We start from the raw sequence: 17,769 nt of genomic DNA on the forward strand, positions 1-17,769 counted from the left end.
GGTTGGGAATCCATCCAGAAGGCATTGGATGGTGTCAACGTTTTTAGCTTTTATGTCATCAGACAAAGTTGTTATTGTTCGTGTTTAGAGAAAAAATTGATAGCATGAATCACTGAAATCGATGCCGGATAGCTGGACATCTATCTGAGCTTCTTGCAGTTGTTCTGCTGACTTCAGGAGCTGGAATTGAAGGAAAGATACTTGGTGCTTTCATGAGTTATGGCCTCTCAGCTATTACGTGAATGCACAGTAGCATTCATGTAATAGCTTTAAAAGTGTGATAACCATGCCTGGTATGGTAATGAGCCTGAGCTTAGAGGTCCCCTTGAAAGCCGAGGAATACTACTAGCTCAAACATGGTCACGGCTTGATTCACATTTTCTGAAGGGCAGATCAGGAGGGCTAAAAGAACAATCCAGAGTTACACTAGTCTATCTTTGCTGTCCATATTCAAAAGGAAGTTGTCATCTTTACCTCTGTTGCAGTAATAAATTTAAATATAAAAACAGTAATAAGTTTAAATATAAAAATAAGCATCAGATACTGCTCTTTAGAATTAGTAAAGTGAGTTGTTCTCTCTGCCTCCCTCCCCCCCCATTTAATCATACTAAATTAATCATAGAATTGCTTCTGTGTTTGCACTGTTACTGAAGCTATGACTTACAAAGAGGTAGAAGCCTAACTTTGAGGTATAGAAAAATTAAGAAGTGTAGCAGTTTTTATGCTTACGTGGTTGGTTGCTCTTTTGAGGGAACACAAAATTTGTCCATGAACGAGAAACTTGCCAGTTTGATATGCTCGGCTCTTACAATTCAGTGTTTTGAAGGAAACTTAGATCTCGGGATACATACCACTGTTACTTGACAACACTGCCCTAGTACTTTGCTGGTGCAGTGGGGTCATGTTAAGTCTTCACAGTGTCTACTGGGAAAGAAGACAGCAAGTAACAGATGTTTGCTCGGGGTCTTATGTTTTCCCTGAGAAGTTTGCGAGTTGATTACAGAACTGTTTTCCATCAGAAATTTGTATATTATGTCTAACTTGCTCTATTTTATGTGCAGCTTTATATTGAATCAAAAGCTACATGTATATAAAACTTCAGGAGAGTAAAAGCATTTCTGATAATTACCACTGGGAATTTAACTTACAGCCCTGAACCTTTACATTCCTGCCATTATTCTACTTCCATATGTGACGGATTGTGTTCTTGATTATGGACAGAAAAAAGAAACGTTACATTCTTTTAAGCTGATCTTGTATGAGAACAGCTTTCTGACACAGAGGCAAAATCTGTTAAATATAATAACAGTTTATAAGTATGCTGTTAGATAAATGTTACACCTTTCTAAGTGAAGGTTTCTTTGAAATTAAATTTAATGAAAATGGTTTATCTGAAGAGGTTTTCTATTCTGGCAGTTGTTCTAGAAAAGGAATTACATAAACTACATTTTTAATGGTCTGACACTTTAATGGTCAGGATTTCCTGATGGCATGCTGTAATCAAGAATGACTGGGCAGGACTTGAGACAATTGGGTTCAAACTGATTTCCTCTTCCCCCTCCAATTTTTGTGCTTTATCACATTGTTTTCCAATGTGTATGGTTTGGTCTTTTGGCATCTTGTGCTGTCAAAATTATGGTTTTGATTTCTTCGTTTTTCTCTTCCTGTCTGATAAAAATCTACATGCATGGTCTACCATAAAAGGCTCTGTAAAGTGATTCACGTAGTGAGTTGTACTTCTTGCATACGCTCATAGCAGTTTCAGCCAGCATTTCCCATCTACGTCCTATCTGTTACGTTGTTAAGGATTTTTAAAAGTGTGAATATGTAAAATTGACTACATCTTAGTGAAATTTTTTGTTTATTTTTTAATTTCTTGTTTGCGAAGGTAGTTACTTGCACCATAGATGGGGCATTCTGCCCTGCCATCCCATATTAATGAATTTAGAATTATAGAATCATAGGATCATAGAATAGTTAGGGTTGGAAAGGACCTTAAGATCATCAAGTTCCAACCCCCCTGCCATGGGCAGGGACACCTTGCTCTAAATTACATAGCATGAGAGATGAGGTGAGCTCCAGCAAATATCTTTGAGACTCTAGCTTGTAGAAGCCTTTGCTGCTCTCAGAGGAGGAGATCCTGCCCCTTTATTCTGCTCTCGTGAGACCTCACTTGGAGTATTGTGTGCAGTTCTGGAGTATTGTGTGCAGTTCTGGTGTCCTCAACATAAAAAGGACATGGAACTGTTGGAACAAGTCCAGAGGAGGGCCACGAGGATGATCAGGGGACTGGAGCACCTCCCATATGAAGATAGGCTGAGAAAGTTGGGGCTGCTCAGCCTGGAGAAGAGAAGGCTGTGTGGAGACCTCATAGCAGCCTTCCAGTATCTGAAGGGGACCTATAGGGATGCCGGGGAGGGACTTTTCATTAGGGACTGTAGTGATAGGACAAGGGGTAATGGGTTAAAACTTAAACAGGGGAAGTTTAGATTGGATATAAGGAAGAAATTCTTTCCTGTAAGGGTGGTGAGGCACTGGAATAGGTTGTCCAGGGGGGTTGTGAATGCTCCATCCCTGGCAGTGTTCAAGGCCAGGCTGGACGAGGCCTTGGGTGATAAGGTTTAGAGCGAGGTGTCCCTGCCCATGGCAGGGGGGTTGGTACTTGATGATCTTAAGGTCCTTTCCAACCCTAACTATTCTATGATTCTGTGCTCTGTGAACAGAGTGTGCCCAGCAACGACCAGTGTTCCATTTCTGAATGGCTGCCTTGGATGTCCTGTCACTGTCCTGAATGTCAGATCTCACCTCTTTTTCAACCATTAAGTTTCTTAATAAAGTATTTGTGTTTTCTCATAATAAAATACTCACTACCTGAGATAGGTGGTTGTACGTGATGCATGTGGCTATTGTTTGTCGTGTTCAGTTGCAGTTCTGTAGAAAAGCAGGTTCTGTATATACAGCATGAGGATCACTGAGGATAATGTTACTCTGCTAACAATCAGTAAAGATTGTTAAAAAAGCATTATGTCAAATGAAAATCTGAAAATCACAGTTTACGAAGGAAGTTGTCAGGGATAGTATTAACAGCAGTGGGCAAAAAGACTGCCGAATCTTGGGAGGAGCAAATCTACCTAGTTATAAATCAGAAAATAAAATTTGAGGATCATCAGTAGCAGCAAGACTGTGTCTGTCTGCTAAGGAATTATAAACTGGCTCAGATACCTAGAAAACTAGATATTGCCAGATTAAGATTTTATGCCTTAGAATTTCTGCTGTGTTGGCCTGAAGTAATGTTTCTGTTACTGTTTACTAGCAGAGGAGTCTGCCTTTTGGGGAAAGCTGGTTTCTTGCCTGTGTTTTAAGAGGCTTTCAAAGCAAGAATTAAGCTTCATGCGAGGAAGTAGACAAATTGGCAGCTGCTCTCCTAGTTGAGTCAACTTTCCATAAAGAAAGTGTGTTCATATTTGTTGGGGATAGAAAATGATTTATATGATAAAGCTTCAGAATATTTCAGTGAGGTTTTTGTTCTGTGGGTTTTTTGAGTCATCTGCCATAATAACCACAGTTCACTCCAAAACCCTTGTTTTCCTTTCCATGTTCCCTCCCAGGATATCTTTCACATTTTAGCCGTATGTTTAATTAGCTACTTGTTGAAATAAACTTATCTTCTGATTATTGATGCACCATTCATTTACATTTCTTTGTTACAGAGCTTGACTAAAATGTAACAGAAACATATTTGAAACTCTTTGGATAAGTTGTCAATTGGGGAAGTGTTTCTACTGCAGAAGTAAAATATGGGTTCCAGTGTAGCCACAGAGGGGAAATTATCAATATACATAAAATCTCCTGTCACTGAAAGGTTTGACTTGGCTTTACAGAAATTACACTGCACATGCTGCTGAACTAAGCCAGTTCTAAACCTGTTTCTACTTCACAGGTGGGTAATCCATTCATCTTACTAGCACATGACGTTTTCTAAATGCATGACAGAAGTACCAGCTACTGCTGCTGGTTATTTAATTGCTTTCATCAAATTTACATAAAATCAGTGCAAGAGAGAGAGGTGAATAAAAATCTGCCATCTGGGCTTTTAGTCCATGTGGCTTGTTAATGAGAAAGTGGTGGTTCTTTGCCTGTTCATATAGTGTAATCAGACACATAGAGCCATAATCTTTGTTAAACATTCTCCAGAGATAATTCACTGTGTACTGCTAACACAGAGAAGAGAGAATGCCATATGTCATGTCACTGGGTGAATTAGTTGTGTAGTTTGTATTGAAAATAATAGGATGTTTGTTCATCAGGAACTATGGATCCAAACTAAGATATAAGAAATATGGGAGAAAGACCAGATTTTGTTTTATTTTTTCCTCAGTCATGTATATTCTAATGTATTTGGACTGACCTTAGTTTTAACCACTGTGTTTATATTTGTGGTGTTACCCATCAATAGTTGTATATTATGTAAATGAAAAGAATATCTAGGTAAAACCATCTATGAAAATTGTTGTGGTCAGTGGACCTTAATAGATACATCATTTCACTGCCAGCAGCTGTGGATTTTACTCACATTATTTAGGTTATCCTAGGTGACATGGCTATGATGGAGTCAGGAGGCTGCTATACCTCTCCCTTCTCTTTTAGGTTTTCATATCAGTATTAAGAATAATATTTTTATTAGGAACTGTTTTTTTAAATGCATCGTAAGAGTTCCTCAGAAATTGGCATCTAACAGAAACTGATTCTCTTAGTCCATCTAAACGCATCATTAGGAATAATCCACATCACTGAAAAGATTTTTTTTTTTATTTTTTTAGCATTTATGTATAACTGGAAGTCATTAAGTATATATTTTACAGGTTTGTAATTTCTTTTTTGTTGTAATCAATTAGCATAATTTAAAATGAGTAACATTTTGCTGGCAAATGAGTGCTGATGAAATAACTGGATAAAGGCAGTATAATGGAAAAGCTAGCGCTTTCTAAAAACTGGTGACTCCAGCATTTGTGTGATACTGGTGAACCAAGAAACCAGCCAGAGCTGCTGGTGCAGTGGTGCTGGTTGTGTGTGAGATCAGCTGGGTTTTGGTACAGCTAGAGCTAGTAAGGCAGTAATAAATCCATTGTACATACAGACTCCATGCACTATCACTAGTGACACAGTTCAAACAAAAAACAGTGAAGTAGACTTGGCTGGTCTACGGTGCTGTCACATGCTCGAGCAGCCCAAGTGAACCGACTGGATAAATGAGTAGCAATTGTATCCTCCCCTTGCTACTCTGAAAGCAAATCCAAGAGATTAAAGCGAAGGTTGGCTCTTTTTTTAAAATACCTGTCTATAGACTGGAGGCTAAGATCTGGAATGTGCATCTGTTGTTACAGCAGTAAGTGTTCAACTTCATTGTCTTCGTGAAGATGTTCACCATTTCTCTTATTCTAATCATGAGGGTTTTTCACTGGTCTGAGTAAGAAGACTGAAAACAATAGAAACCTGGTGTTCTACAGGAGTTGTAGAATTGTGAAATAATGATAAACTTATTGAAGAAGTTGTCTGCTCTAGAGGACAGACTGCTGGTCTGGGGTACAGGAAACTTAGGTTTGATTTCTTTGTCTCTGCTCATAATTTGTTGGGATGATCCTGGATAGGTTGCAATCTCTTTTGAGTATTGACATCCTTATTAGGGAAAAAAAAAAGGATATTGAAGGCTTGTTGCTATGAAGCACTCTTAACAAGATATGTTCCCATGTATATTAATATCCATTCTGTGAGGTAGGATGAAACATTCTTGATGTTTATCAGAGTAGATGACACGGAGCTTCATTAAAATTCCTTTAAGTAACAGAGATAATATTTTCAATTTTGGGGAATTTTCATGTTGTCAGTTGGACATGCAAAAACCATGTGCTGCAGCAAGTGTCACAGGAAACTTAACAAACCTGTGGTATTAAGTGTGCTAAAAAAATAATAATTAAAAGCTTAATTATTAAACGTAAGCTGTGCAAAATTGTTTACTACCTTAGCAATGAACTTAAAAATAGCATTGAAGAATATTATCTGCTTGAGGAAGGCTATGGGTGCCCTCCATAGTGTGTTGAGTGTCCTTATTGTATAGTTGGATACCTTATTTAAAAACATAATTCTAAATGTGTTTTCAGGTATTTTGAAAGAGGGAAGATGCCTGATGAAGGTTTTATGTCAGTCCAACCCTTCCAACATACTGAGAAACAGCAGCGACCAAGAGCAAATTTCTGTTAAAGACATGAAAAACTTGGAAAGTACTACTTAAAGCATGTATGAAATGTCAACACTTGGCTAAGAGTAAAGTAGTACGCCAACAAGTGTAGGAAAGCTAAAAATGATCATTTCACATTAGCCATGGAGTAAAATGCACTCCTAGACTGTCGCAGCCTGGGGCACATTTGTTACCTTTTGGTACCTCCTTTGTATGTTTGAATCCTTAGTAATCGTGTTGGTAAATAGGGCGCTACTTATATCCTCAAATATTTCTTGCATTTGGGCTACACAAAAAGAAGCAGGATGATAAAAATAGTGGTCTTTAATATCAACTTGGGTATTAAGTAACCTTTCCTAGTTCTGGACCTTTAACATGAAACAACTTTGTTTCTCATTTAGCGTACATCAGGGCGTGTTGCCTTTTGACCTAGGAGCATGTTGTCTGTCTAATTATCCTTTGTATTGTTCTACTGTTCCTTGAAACTATCCAAACAATTTGGTGTGGCCCTAGCAACCAAACAATACTGTTTAACAAAGATTTCCTAAGGCACTTGCTCCCAGATTTCCCACATAGTGCTAGCTCGCATCGGGCAAACAAACAGGATATTGTTTCAAGTGGATAACACTCAATGTTTTCAAGTGATTTATGAAAGCAGTTTTTTGTTTTTGAACTGTTGTGAGTGGTCTGATTTTTGACAGCAGATTTCATCTGAAGTTCTGCAGAATGGTCCATGTTTTGAGGCTTCAAAACAATGTTTGAAACATACATTTTCTCTGGCAGCTAAGAGCGGAGCATGCCTTATGCTTTGATGGTAAGGAATAGCAGAAAGGAATTATTTAATCCGGTCCTGCAATGAGATTATTTTTTCCATTAAACATGCTATTTAAAGTCCACCTAGACCCTTCCTACAGTGTTATTGATTGCAAATTCATGAGTAAATGAATCCCACTGAACATAATTATACCAGATAATAATGTTGCTTGACCTAGTTAAGAGATCCGATAACGGATTTTGACTTTTCTACGGTGTCTTCTAACTTACATTTTCCTATTAAATACTGTTAAACCTCTGTCCCTTTTCCCCTCCTGTGTTTTTGTTTTTCCTGTGTGTTTAACTAACTTGACTAGTTTTACGTAACAGATAAAATCATGAACATAGTCATATGCAAGGCAAGAATCGTTAATGTGAACCATTAATGCTTCCATGAATTAGAGTCCTCAGCAAGTTCACAGATGAAAGTAAATCCTAGTCATTTATTCTGTTTTTTGAATACATTGGCACTTCAGCAAAAGTAACATATTTGTAGTCTTCTCATGACAACATTGTTAATTGCTTTGGTTTGACGTTTTTCTCTTGGTTTTTTGGGGGAAGATTTATTACCAACTGAAGATTTTGTGCATGTGAACACAAAGATTATTAACACCACTGACAAAGTTATCCTTAACTCTGCTCTGCTGCTGGGAGAGTAAAAAGGCAAGTGCTGCCCCTGCACTGGCCCTCCTCTTTGTGCTGGCACAAGTGTATATGTGATCATGTGGTGAGTGAATTGGACAACCATTGGGTCAAAATTAACCTGAGGAAAAGAAGTAATGCTGCTTTTCCAGTTCAGTTCATTACAGCTGCACACTTATATTTGCTTGCATAGGGGGAGACAAGAGCTTGTTGAGCACCAGCTTCTCAGTGTTAAGGAGTGTGGACTGGACTGGGGTTGTGGCATGTTCCGTTAAGTCCCTAGTCCTGATAGGGTGGGGATTGTGGCATACTCCAGTAGGTAAATCTAGAAGGAGCCAAAGCAACTGCTATGTGAAATTTCTTCTGCCTAGGAACAGCTAATGATGTTCAAAAGGAGACTTAAACTTCTCTCATTTCCAGCTTGATGGCTTCAATATATGATTTAAAAATAGAGTCCAACAAAACTTTAGCTTTCTCAGGAACTCTCGTATTTAGGATAAAAGCAACTGTTTACAAAGAAATGTGTTGTATCTGTTAGGAGTCCTTAGGTTCTTGAATTTTATTTTGTTCATTTATAGATAGAGATGAAACAAGAGTTGTTAAAATCTGTGTGTTGTAGAATTTTTCAGTGTCATACTTGGTGTTCCTGTTTGTTACCTGCTATGGCTAGGAAGGATGTATTCCTTCTTCTCACCTCTTCTCTCTCCTCAAATCTGTGCTGTTGTTCTTGATGTATAATTCATCTCTCATTTCCTGGGCTGCCTTTAGAATTATAAGGGCTTAAGAATGACAAGTGCAAAGATGCTGGAGAGTATGGACATTGGAAAGAATTTTAAAGCGCCTGACATGTTTATGCTTCTGTACTGAGAGACAAGGCAGTCATCAGATACAGGGCAAGAAAAGAATTTCTGGAAAGTGAGATGTTTTGGGTTGTCGTCCTCCTTTTGCAGCATGCACTTTGTTCTGTTTCTTAATGACTTTGTGTACTTTCATCTAGTGAACTTCCACCATTGGGACCTAGAACAAGGCAGTGTCTTTGATCTTCCGTTGCCTACAGTGTGTGGCACACACTCTTCTGTGTCTTTTAGGACCTCTGTTACCAGGACTAAAGTGCTAGATCAAGATGTTAGAGTGTGTTCTGGAATTATGGCATGTGTAGTGTGTGCGAGTCATTCTGGTGTTGACCCCAGTTGCTGGGAGCTCAGCTTTGTGATCTTGGCAAGTCCTTCCAGCTTTGAAGACAGCATACTGCAGTTTGTGTAAAGGAAAAAATACGCATTACTACAACTAAACAACAAGTTTGTACAAAGGTGAAAAACTACAGGTCACATGTGGTACTCATGTAACCTTATGCAAGGTTACCTTACTTTTTGATTAGTGGCTGAAGTAATTGTGACTGTTCTGTTTTCACTCCCACTGAGCTGCTAGCTTCACTAATGTGTTTGATAAATGATTGCTTTCAATTGAAGTTAAGGAAGTCTGTGTTATGTAAAATGTAACTTTCTGAACTGATAGAAAAAACTGTGAATGGCTGAGATTCAAGATACTTGGGAAGATGCAAAGGGAAGTGCTAACGGTTTTGGCTCCGTGGCAACCAGTATTCCCATGAATGAGTTGAACGCTGAAAGTGTTTGACTAGAACTTGTAGATAATATTTAGCTAATAGGAATGTGTACAAGTTGAAAACAAACAAAAATTTTGCAGGTTCATCAAGATTGGCCACGCGCATCTCCTCATACCTTAACTGCAGAAAGCGTTAAAGCAGCTAACCTGAACAAAATCACAATATGTAATAAAGTAAAACAGACTGAGGCTAGGCTTCCTATACAACTAACTTAGGAAAACAGGTAAAATATCAATAGATAATTCTTAGTATCAATTCCTGATATCAATAAAAAGTACTGTCTGCAGTCATGGAATATACTAGAGAAATACCAGCCCTTTCTGGGTAGGTCTGGGGCATCGTTAGAGTTGTCAATAGATATTTTGATGTAGAGTGCACAAGACAAGAACTGTAATTATTTACTCTTGATAGTTACATGTGTGTTAAACTCATATATGAGTGATCTGATACCAGATTTTAGATACTACGATTCACATTGGGTGGGTGGTAACTGTGATAATAAAGAAATGCTTTTGAGTGCGTAGGGAGGAAAGTAAAATTAGAGGTGGATAAATATATGTAAACTTAGCATATGACAATTTCAATATAAAGGTGAAAGCACTAATCCTTAGAGGAGTCTAATATATCCAGTGTTACTTACATTGATCAATAATATTTCTGGTAAGATTTGTGACTAGACAGTGGAGAAAAATAGCTAGCATGGCATGTCTAGAAAGGCTTTGCCTTCTTATGAAAATAACCTTACTGACAAAAAATGCCAAGAGATGCCAAGGAAATATTTTCTCAGTATTTGTTCACCAGGTAGAAACCTGAACTTCACAAATGCTTTATAAAAGTTGAATCAGGCAAATGCCTCTCACAGTCTAGGGAGATAATTCTTTACATTGAACCTTGTGATTTTTACTTACACTTGAACTGAAGATACCGTATATTAAACACTGTAATTTTGGTTATCCTACAGTTGTATTCAGAATAGGGCGGTTCACACAGTGTAAGACAGTTTTACATTTTGTCAATAACAAAAATGAGTTACATTATAAACCCTTCTGCAACTTACAGTAGAATTTCCTACCTAATTAAAGAAGAAAATGTAGTTGGATATTAAAGCTACTTAATTCCTCCTTCTGGTTTACAGCATTTACTGTGTGAATATGTTTGTATGGTGGATGGGAAAGTAAAGAAGTGACAGACGCTGTGTTTAGAAACTCTGCTTATAGCTTTTTATTTTTTTTCCCTATAGCCTCCACGCCACCCAGCAGAGTAAATAAACGCAGAGTTTCTCCAAGTGTTGTTTCCACCTGGGAGAAGAGAGGCATCATCATGTCTAACATTACTATTGATCCAGATGTCAAACCTGGCGAGTATGTCATCAAAAGCCTCTTTGCTGAATTTGCTGTTCAAGCTGAAAAGAAAATTGAACTTGTAATGGCTGAACCTTTGGTGAGTCCTTTTTTTTCATAGTATCCCTTGAAATGGTCCTGCTTTTTTTCCCTAAAACAGGCTGATTTATCGTGTAGTTACTGTAAAGATATTGTTAACTTTTCAAAGGGATTACTTCAAGAATAAATAGGCTTCTGCAAATAGGGTTGCTACCTGGATTATGCTTTATTTGCTTCTATTAAAACTGTTATGTAGTGGTTACTGGAAACAAGACCTTGTAGTATTCATAAGTTCTGTAGTTATAAAAGGAAACAACGACAGCAAAACCCATTCCTTTATTAGCACTGTAAAATGTGTTTCCTGTTGATGCTTCTTTGAAATAATACTTTGACAATATACTTTTGTGAAAAGATGTGTTTCGTTTGCTTTCCAAAGTAGCGACACTAACACCTGGAAGAGCATTGTAGCCAGCATATATTGTACATTGGGCAAAATGCAAAGTCCTGCTGGTGAAATCCAGTTTTGAAACTTTAGGGAAAAAATTATTAAACAGTCCAAAAGAACACAAAAATGGGGCTAAGCATATTTTGTCATGTCAATGGTGGAATCATCTTCAACTGAAACTGTAGATTAAAGTAGATAGTAAATTAAAGGCTGAGGAAAGTGAAACACTTCATACACACCTACGTAGGTAAACATCATATATATGTGTGTGTATGTACCAGGCAAGCCCACAACTTAAACATAACTTGTCTGTTTCCTCGTAGACATCCAAAAGACTCAGGAGGGTTTGCTGAGAAAGCACAGAAACTTTGTAAGAGAAGGGGCGTGCAAACAGTGAAGGGTGCATGGCTAAGAAATGAGAGTGGAGAGCTGCAGGGGTGGTGATGCTGTGGGAGGAAATGAAGAGAGCTCCATGTAGGGTGCTCTGCGTGCCTACTGCTGTGAATGCCACTCCCTTGGCCACTTTTCCATTCCTCTGCTAAACATACAGGGAGGGTAGTGCTTGGCCAGAACGACATAGAAGTAATTTGGTTGAATTGAAGAGGGCTTTTCCTGCAGACACAGCTAGTTTGGAGTGATATCTCCTAGCTGGAATACTGATAGAAGGTAAATACAATAGCCCTGGAGCTCACTTGTGCTGAAACACTTGTCTCTAGACCAGATTAAATAATCCTCTGACAACAATATCCCAGGCTGTGTCTCCCTGCCATGCTTGTGGCTGTTAGTTAAACAAGTTTTTTTTCAATCTGTTAATTATACGAAATCTCAACATCTCACCAGATTAAAAATTGGGAAACCTGTGAAACTAATGAAATAATGCACTTTTCAGTGAAGAGTGATTCCCAGCTCTGTTGTCTGTTGAGGCTTTATGCATGAAACCTGCCTTAGTCAGGATCTTATTACTAATAAGATTCTGAAATTGGTGTCTTGTGTGTATACAGGATGTATAAAATTCTTTGGGATAAAATAAGAAATTGTAACTATTACTGGAGTAGGCATTTGTGAAGGTCATTAACAGTTCTGTCTGTGTTCATTTGCTAAGTGGAATTCCTTTAAACAAAATACTTTTCAATGCAGTCAAATGTAAATTTACACATCCAGCCAGCATTCCTTAATTTATGTTGGTAGGAAGGAAAGAGTATGTAGAAAACTAGCAATTTAAAAGAGGTGCCAAAAGCTGTGGAAATGTGAAACAACCTGAGCCTGTGTAACACAAAGAGGTAGAAGGGAATCCTTAGGTGTCTCAGTGAAAGGAAGTACTGCACTACTGAAGTGGTTTTACTTTTAAATGTAGTATTTGCTGTAAATACTGAATAGTCAGTTCTGATGCATGACATTTAAAAAGTAAGATAAAAGGCTGACTGGGTACAGGAAAGGCACTGACTAAGATAGAAGAAAAGGCCTTAATGGAAGAGAGGAAAGCCCGTTATCATTTTAGTGTGATTTGATTTTGTGGGATGACTTGGCTACAAATAATAATGTGGAGAATATATATATAGTGTTACATAAATCTTTAATTTGCTAGAAGAAGCTAGGCTGTTGGATGAAGCTATTGGAGAGTTTGGAGCCAGACCAATTAAAGGTAGGAGCTAGACGCTTTTTAAAACTTGAAGATGTCAGTAGGAGAGCAAAATTTAATTAAAAATAATAATAAAAGAATAAAATCATAACTTCAGATCAAGACAGCACCTGGGGCTAAGGGAACAGCACCGTTTCGACTAGATGTATGGGTTTCATTAGAAGTAACTGACCTGTGATTTTAAACAAGGGACTACATGATTTCTCTGGCTGTGAATTTATTTGTGATACCCAGTGAGTAAGAAAGTGAGTTTCCTTTCACTGGTTTTTAATTACGAATTCTCTGCTTGTAAAATTTTAATACCACAGAGTTTCCAAAAGAAGAGCTTTTCAGCAAATGCTTAAAATAAATGATTCAAATAGTGAGCATAGCCACAGGAAGGAAGATCATCTGTTTAGTGAGCAAATTAAATAAAAATGTAAGCCACCTTGTTTGGTTGGTTTTTTTTTTTGTTTGTTTGTTTGGTTTTTTTTCTGTTTTGTTTGTTAAATTAATGTTACTAATTTCTTTTGGTAGTAGTATACAGTTTTAAAACGGGCTCAGACACAATTTACTGTAGCTTAAAAGACTTTGTCAGCTGAGCAGGTTGACTTGAGGCATGATACCAGCCTTCCCCATGTGTGAAACAAACTATACCAGTGAAAAAGCTTAGTAACAAACTCAGTTACCCTGTATTTTGTCAGGCTGCATGTAAAAATGGGTTAGAATTTGAGCAAGGAGTTTAACATGGTGCCACCAAGTTACCAAGCTGTTAACTAGGTAAGCTAACATACTAAATTGTTTGAGTTAAGTCAAAAGTAGCAAGGCTATTTAAGCATGTTGCCAATTGCAGCAATTTTATTCCATCATGGAGAATACTGAACAGTGTTCAGACTAGCGCTGTATGCTCTTTGCAAGTCTGGTTTCCTACAGCAGCTTGGAGGACAGAAGGAGGCGGGCTCACCTGAGCCCCCTGCTGAGGCTGAGGTGTGCCCGCCTCCAGAGGGCGAGCCGGTGAATGCTGGAGGGGGGCCAACGGGTGGTACCTTTTTCCATGGGTGCAGTTGTTTGCCCAGCACACACACGTCTGTCTACATCCTGATCTGCTGCCTGCCATATGTTGACATTTCTGCTTTACACAATGGATGCAAACTGCTCTTTGGTTAATTCAGTAGTTTATTTTTTCTTCTTTTTTTCCTTTTTTTTTTTTTTTTTTTAATTTCATTTGTAACAGACAAATGCAGACCTGTTATTCCCATCTCTCTCTGAACTTCAGGAAGCCAGGAAAATAAATCTTACATAATTAATTCAGTGAAAGTTTCCAGACCTTTCCTTTATGCTGTTTGATAGATTTTCGTAAGTCATGTAAGAAGACCAGTGCCATGACAAAGCAGAGTTAGGAGTATCACAGTATCACAGTATCACAGTAGGTTAGAGATTGGAAGGGACCTCAAAAGATCATCTAGTCCAATCCCCCTGCCGGAGCAGGAACACCTAGATAAGGTTACACAGGAACGTGTCCAGGCGGGTTTTGAATGTCTCCAAAAAGGAGATTCCACAACCCCCCTGGGCAGCCTGTTCCAGTGTTCCGTCACCCTCACTGAGAAGAAGTTTCTTCTCAGGTTTAAGTGGAACCTCTTGTGCTCCAATTTGTACCCATTACCCCTTGTCCTTTCATTGTTTGCCACTGAAAAGAGCCTGGCTCCATCCTCGTGACACTCCCCCTTTATATATTTATATACACTAATAAGGTCACCCCTCAATCTCCTCTTCTCCAAACTATAGAGTCCCAGCTCCCTCAGTCTTTCCTCATAAGGGAGATGCTCCACTCCCTTAATCATCTTAGTTGCCCTGCGCTGGACTCTCTCCAGCAGGTCCCTGTCCTTTTTAAACTGAGGGGCCCAGAACTGGACACAATATTCCAGATGAGGTCTCACCAGGGCAGAGTAGAGGGGAAGGAGGACCTCTCTCGACCTACTAACCACCCCCCTTCTAATACAACCCAGGATGCCATTGGCCTTCTTGGCCACAAGGGCACAGTGTCGGCTCATGGTCACCCTGTCGTCCACTAGGACCCCCAGGTCCCTCTCCCCTGCACGGCTCTCTAACAGGTCGTTCCCCAGTAGACATTGAAAGAGAATTAATTTTAAAACCATAGAAGTAATTCAGAGACCTTGATTAACCTGTGAAGGGTTAAAGAGTATTATTTGGTTATGTTACGTTTGTTTGGTCAGGGTTACATTAACTAAGGTGATATTTACCTTTGAGCAGTAAAGATCTTTAACGCTCAGGAAAAATGATGAAGAGAGGACTGTGAACTTGTAAGGTTTTAATTCTTTCTGATACTAAAAATCTTATATCAACATTTGATGAACAGAAGTGTCTCAATTAGTACAGAAGTTGGGAAAAAGTTAAGCTTTCAGAACCATCTTAACATTTTGCTGTCTGTTGACATGGACTTTAGCTTCTTTGTCTAAAGACTTACAGATCATTCCACTTCTCTTCGGTTTAGTATTCTTTAGCTATTTCAGACACATGCAATGGATATAAGTGTTTGTTCACCTGTATAGTAGCTTTGTAGTACCACAGTGGACACGTGGTGTGTCAAGGCATTGTACTGTAAGGACACTCAAGGAACCTGACTTCTACCATCTTCTTACAGGAAAGTCACTTCTCCATCTTCTTGGGGAATAGTTTCATGGTTACTTTCTTGCAGCCTATTTAGCAATATACGATGTTTATATAGAGTGGAACATTTCTTGTGTTTCTGCTTTATAGATAAGATTACAATAATTTGTGCCATTTATCTAAAAACATAGCACAGATAACCTGAATTTACCTAGAGTAGACATTTCCTTATAAAAAAGGGGGAGGGAGGAGTTCCAGTTAAAAGGGAATTCTGATTTGCAAATCGTCTCTGGAGCTTTTATTATATGCTGCAAAACATTCACATAACAGTATTTTGAACAGACTTTACATGTAAAATTATATGAATTTATAAGATAAAAAAAGGATTTATTTGCCAGTATCTGAAACCTTTTCCCCCTTGCTTTTAAATACACCATGAAAGAACATTGGGTAATGTATCAATTGCTGAACAAATAGAATTATTTCAGAGCATTAAATGCATTTCCTGAAACCACTTTATTTTTTAAAATATTTTTATTTAGGCATACTGGCACTGAACATGAATGACTTTTCTTGGACTATTAAGTAGCTTCCTTTGGCTTATAGAAAATGACTTCTGAATTGGTGGCTATATTATTTCAAGTTGTACTTTTAGAGTAGGAAAATGCTTTTTGCCTGGACAATGTTGAATTCAAGTTTTCAGAGGCTGTAGAAGTTGCTAAAGATTGTGTCCTTTTGAACACCAAATACAACTGCAGTCATAACAGAAAATGCCATAAATTGCCTTCTATTTTCCAGATTACAGTTAGGTTGAGTGTTAATTGTTTGAATTTTAGACTTTGGACATGAAATCCCGATTTGTATCTGTTTACCATACAGCCTGTCTGTTGCAGTCTTGCAAGTGTTAAATGCCAAGCAATATCAACTTAAAAAAATATTGTCAGCAGCCTGGCAGCCTGGATGTAGTCTCTTACTAAATTACTAAGCAGTTATTTTGTGTCAAAAACCCCTGGCTATCAGTACTGCTGACATCACCTTTTACATCCCAGACCAGGCAAATTAACAGCTCTTCCAGTTTATTAGCCAATTTGCTTCATAAACGCGCTCTTTGTTTGCTTACTGCAGTCTCATGTGTCCTAGTAACTCCGTACCTTTAGTACTTTTCCTACTTTCCTCATCAAAGATACCATTTTCCCTGCATGTGAAAAGTAGCTTAAAATTTCTTGAAATAGCAAGAAATGCACATCACATCTTTATATATCTAACTGCTTTGTAGTGTGCCCTTAAGGCTGTTCCTGTGGCACTTGGCTTGGTGTAAATCATTAATCCTCAGAGCCAGTGTGTTGTATTTTGTGTAACTGTATAATTTGGTACTCTCTACAGTGACTAATAAGAATTACTATTAGAGTACATGAGTATTTTGTTTTCTTAATGCTTTAATTCTCACTACATTATTTTGTTGGTTAATTTTGCTTTTAACAGAGCAGTATGTCTTATGGTACTGGTAGCAATGAAATACTGTAATAATTAAATTCTGGTAATACTGCATCTTTTTTGCACCTGACAAAGTTATTTGAAATGTAAAGCAAGTTACTGACATTCTCCTTTTCCTCAACTAGGCTTTCTAGCTATTTTTCATTGCAGTTCAGGGAAAGTGCAGATTGGGAAAGCATTGAACAATTGTCTCTGCCTTTGTGAAGGCATTTTAAAAGTCATTTTTGTAGCTTAGAATAACTGCCTTATATGAACATGAATATGCTTGTTAATTCAGATGAGAATGGCTTTCCTTCTAAGTTACATTTGGCAGCCACCGCCAGCTATCTCCATTGAGCACACTGATGTAGGCCCTGCTGTTTGGAGAGGTGTTTTGACTTTTTTTGTCAGTCTTTAACATTATTGCTACCAAAATAATCTTAGATCTGTATTCTTCGATTATGCGAGTACGCTTCACATCTTCAGAAATGATTCTACCTGAAAAATAATGCAACTGTTCACATTGCAGGTTATTTTTTTGTTCTGTAATACAACTGAGAGGAAAAAAGGGATCTTTAATAACAGTCAGTTGCATTGTGAAATTCATGTTTCTCTTTATGTTGTTTTTTTTTACAGGAAAAGCTCTTGTCCAGATCTCTTCAAAGAGGTGAAGATCTTCAGTTTGATCAGGTAGGACAGTTGAAGGCAGTTTTTATTGTATTAAGGTGGCCTCTGTTTTTGCAGAATAGCGGTTCCACTGTTTTATTAACTTGGAACATTCACATCTGAATCTACGTCAGAAGGTCTGTATTTTGAATGTTAGCCAGACTTTATTTTCCATTGTAGAGTATGATAATAAGAACTGCTAGAAAAATCAATTATTTGAAGGTGGCAGTGAAAGATGATGAAGGA

General features: G+C 38.0%; 1 protein-coding gene across 6 annotated transcripts in view; it reads left to right on the forward strand.

Moving 5' to 3' along the window:
* Nucleotides 1-17,769, forward strand: part of FRYL (FRY like transcription coactivator) — a 164,032-nt gene that overhangs the window by 57,914 nt on the left and 88,349 nt on the right. For all 6 annotated transcript variants that reach the window (XM_061352826.1, XM_061352801.1, XM_061352811.1 and 3 more), the window contains 2 exons: nucleotides 10,555-10,754; nucleotides 17,494-17,547. In XM_061352826.1, the coding sequence (XP_061208810.1) occupies nucleotides 10,635-10,754; nucleotides 17,494-17,547 (174 nt within the window). In that variant the 5' untranslated portion in view covers nucleotides 10,555-10,634. The remainder of the gene's footprint in view (nucleotides 1-10,554; nucleotides 10,755-17,493; nucleotides 17,548-17,769) is intronic.

The sequence above is a fragment of the Neopsephotus bourkii genome, unplaced genomic scaffold, assembly GCF_033783945.1.
Source record: "Neopsephotus bourkii isolate Nb327-2 ecotype Australia unplaced genomic scaffold, CSIRO-AGI_Nbou_v1 NB_54, whole genome shotgun sequence".
NCBI lineage: Eukaryota > Metazoa > Chordata > Aves > Psittaciformes > Psittacidae > Neopsephotus > Neopsephotus bourkii.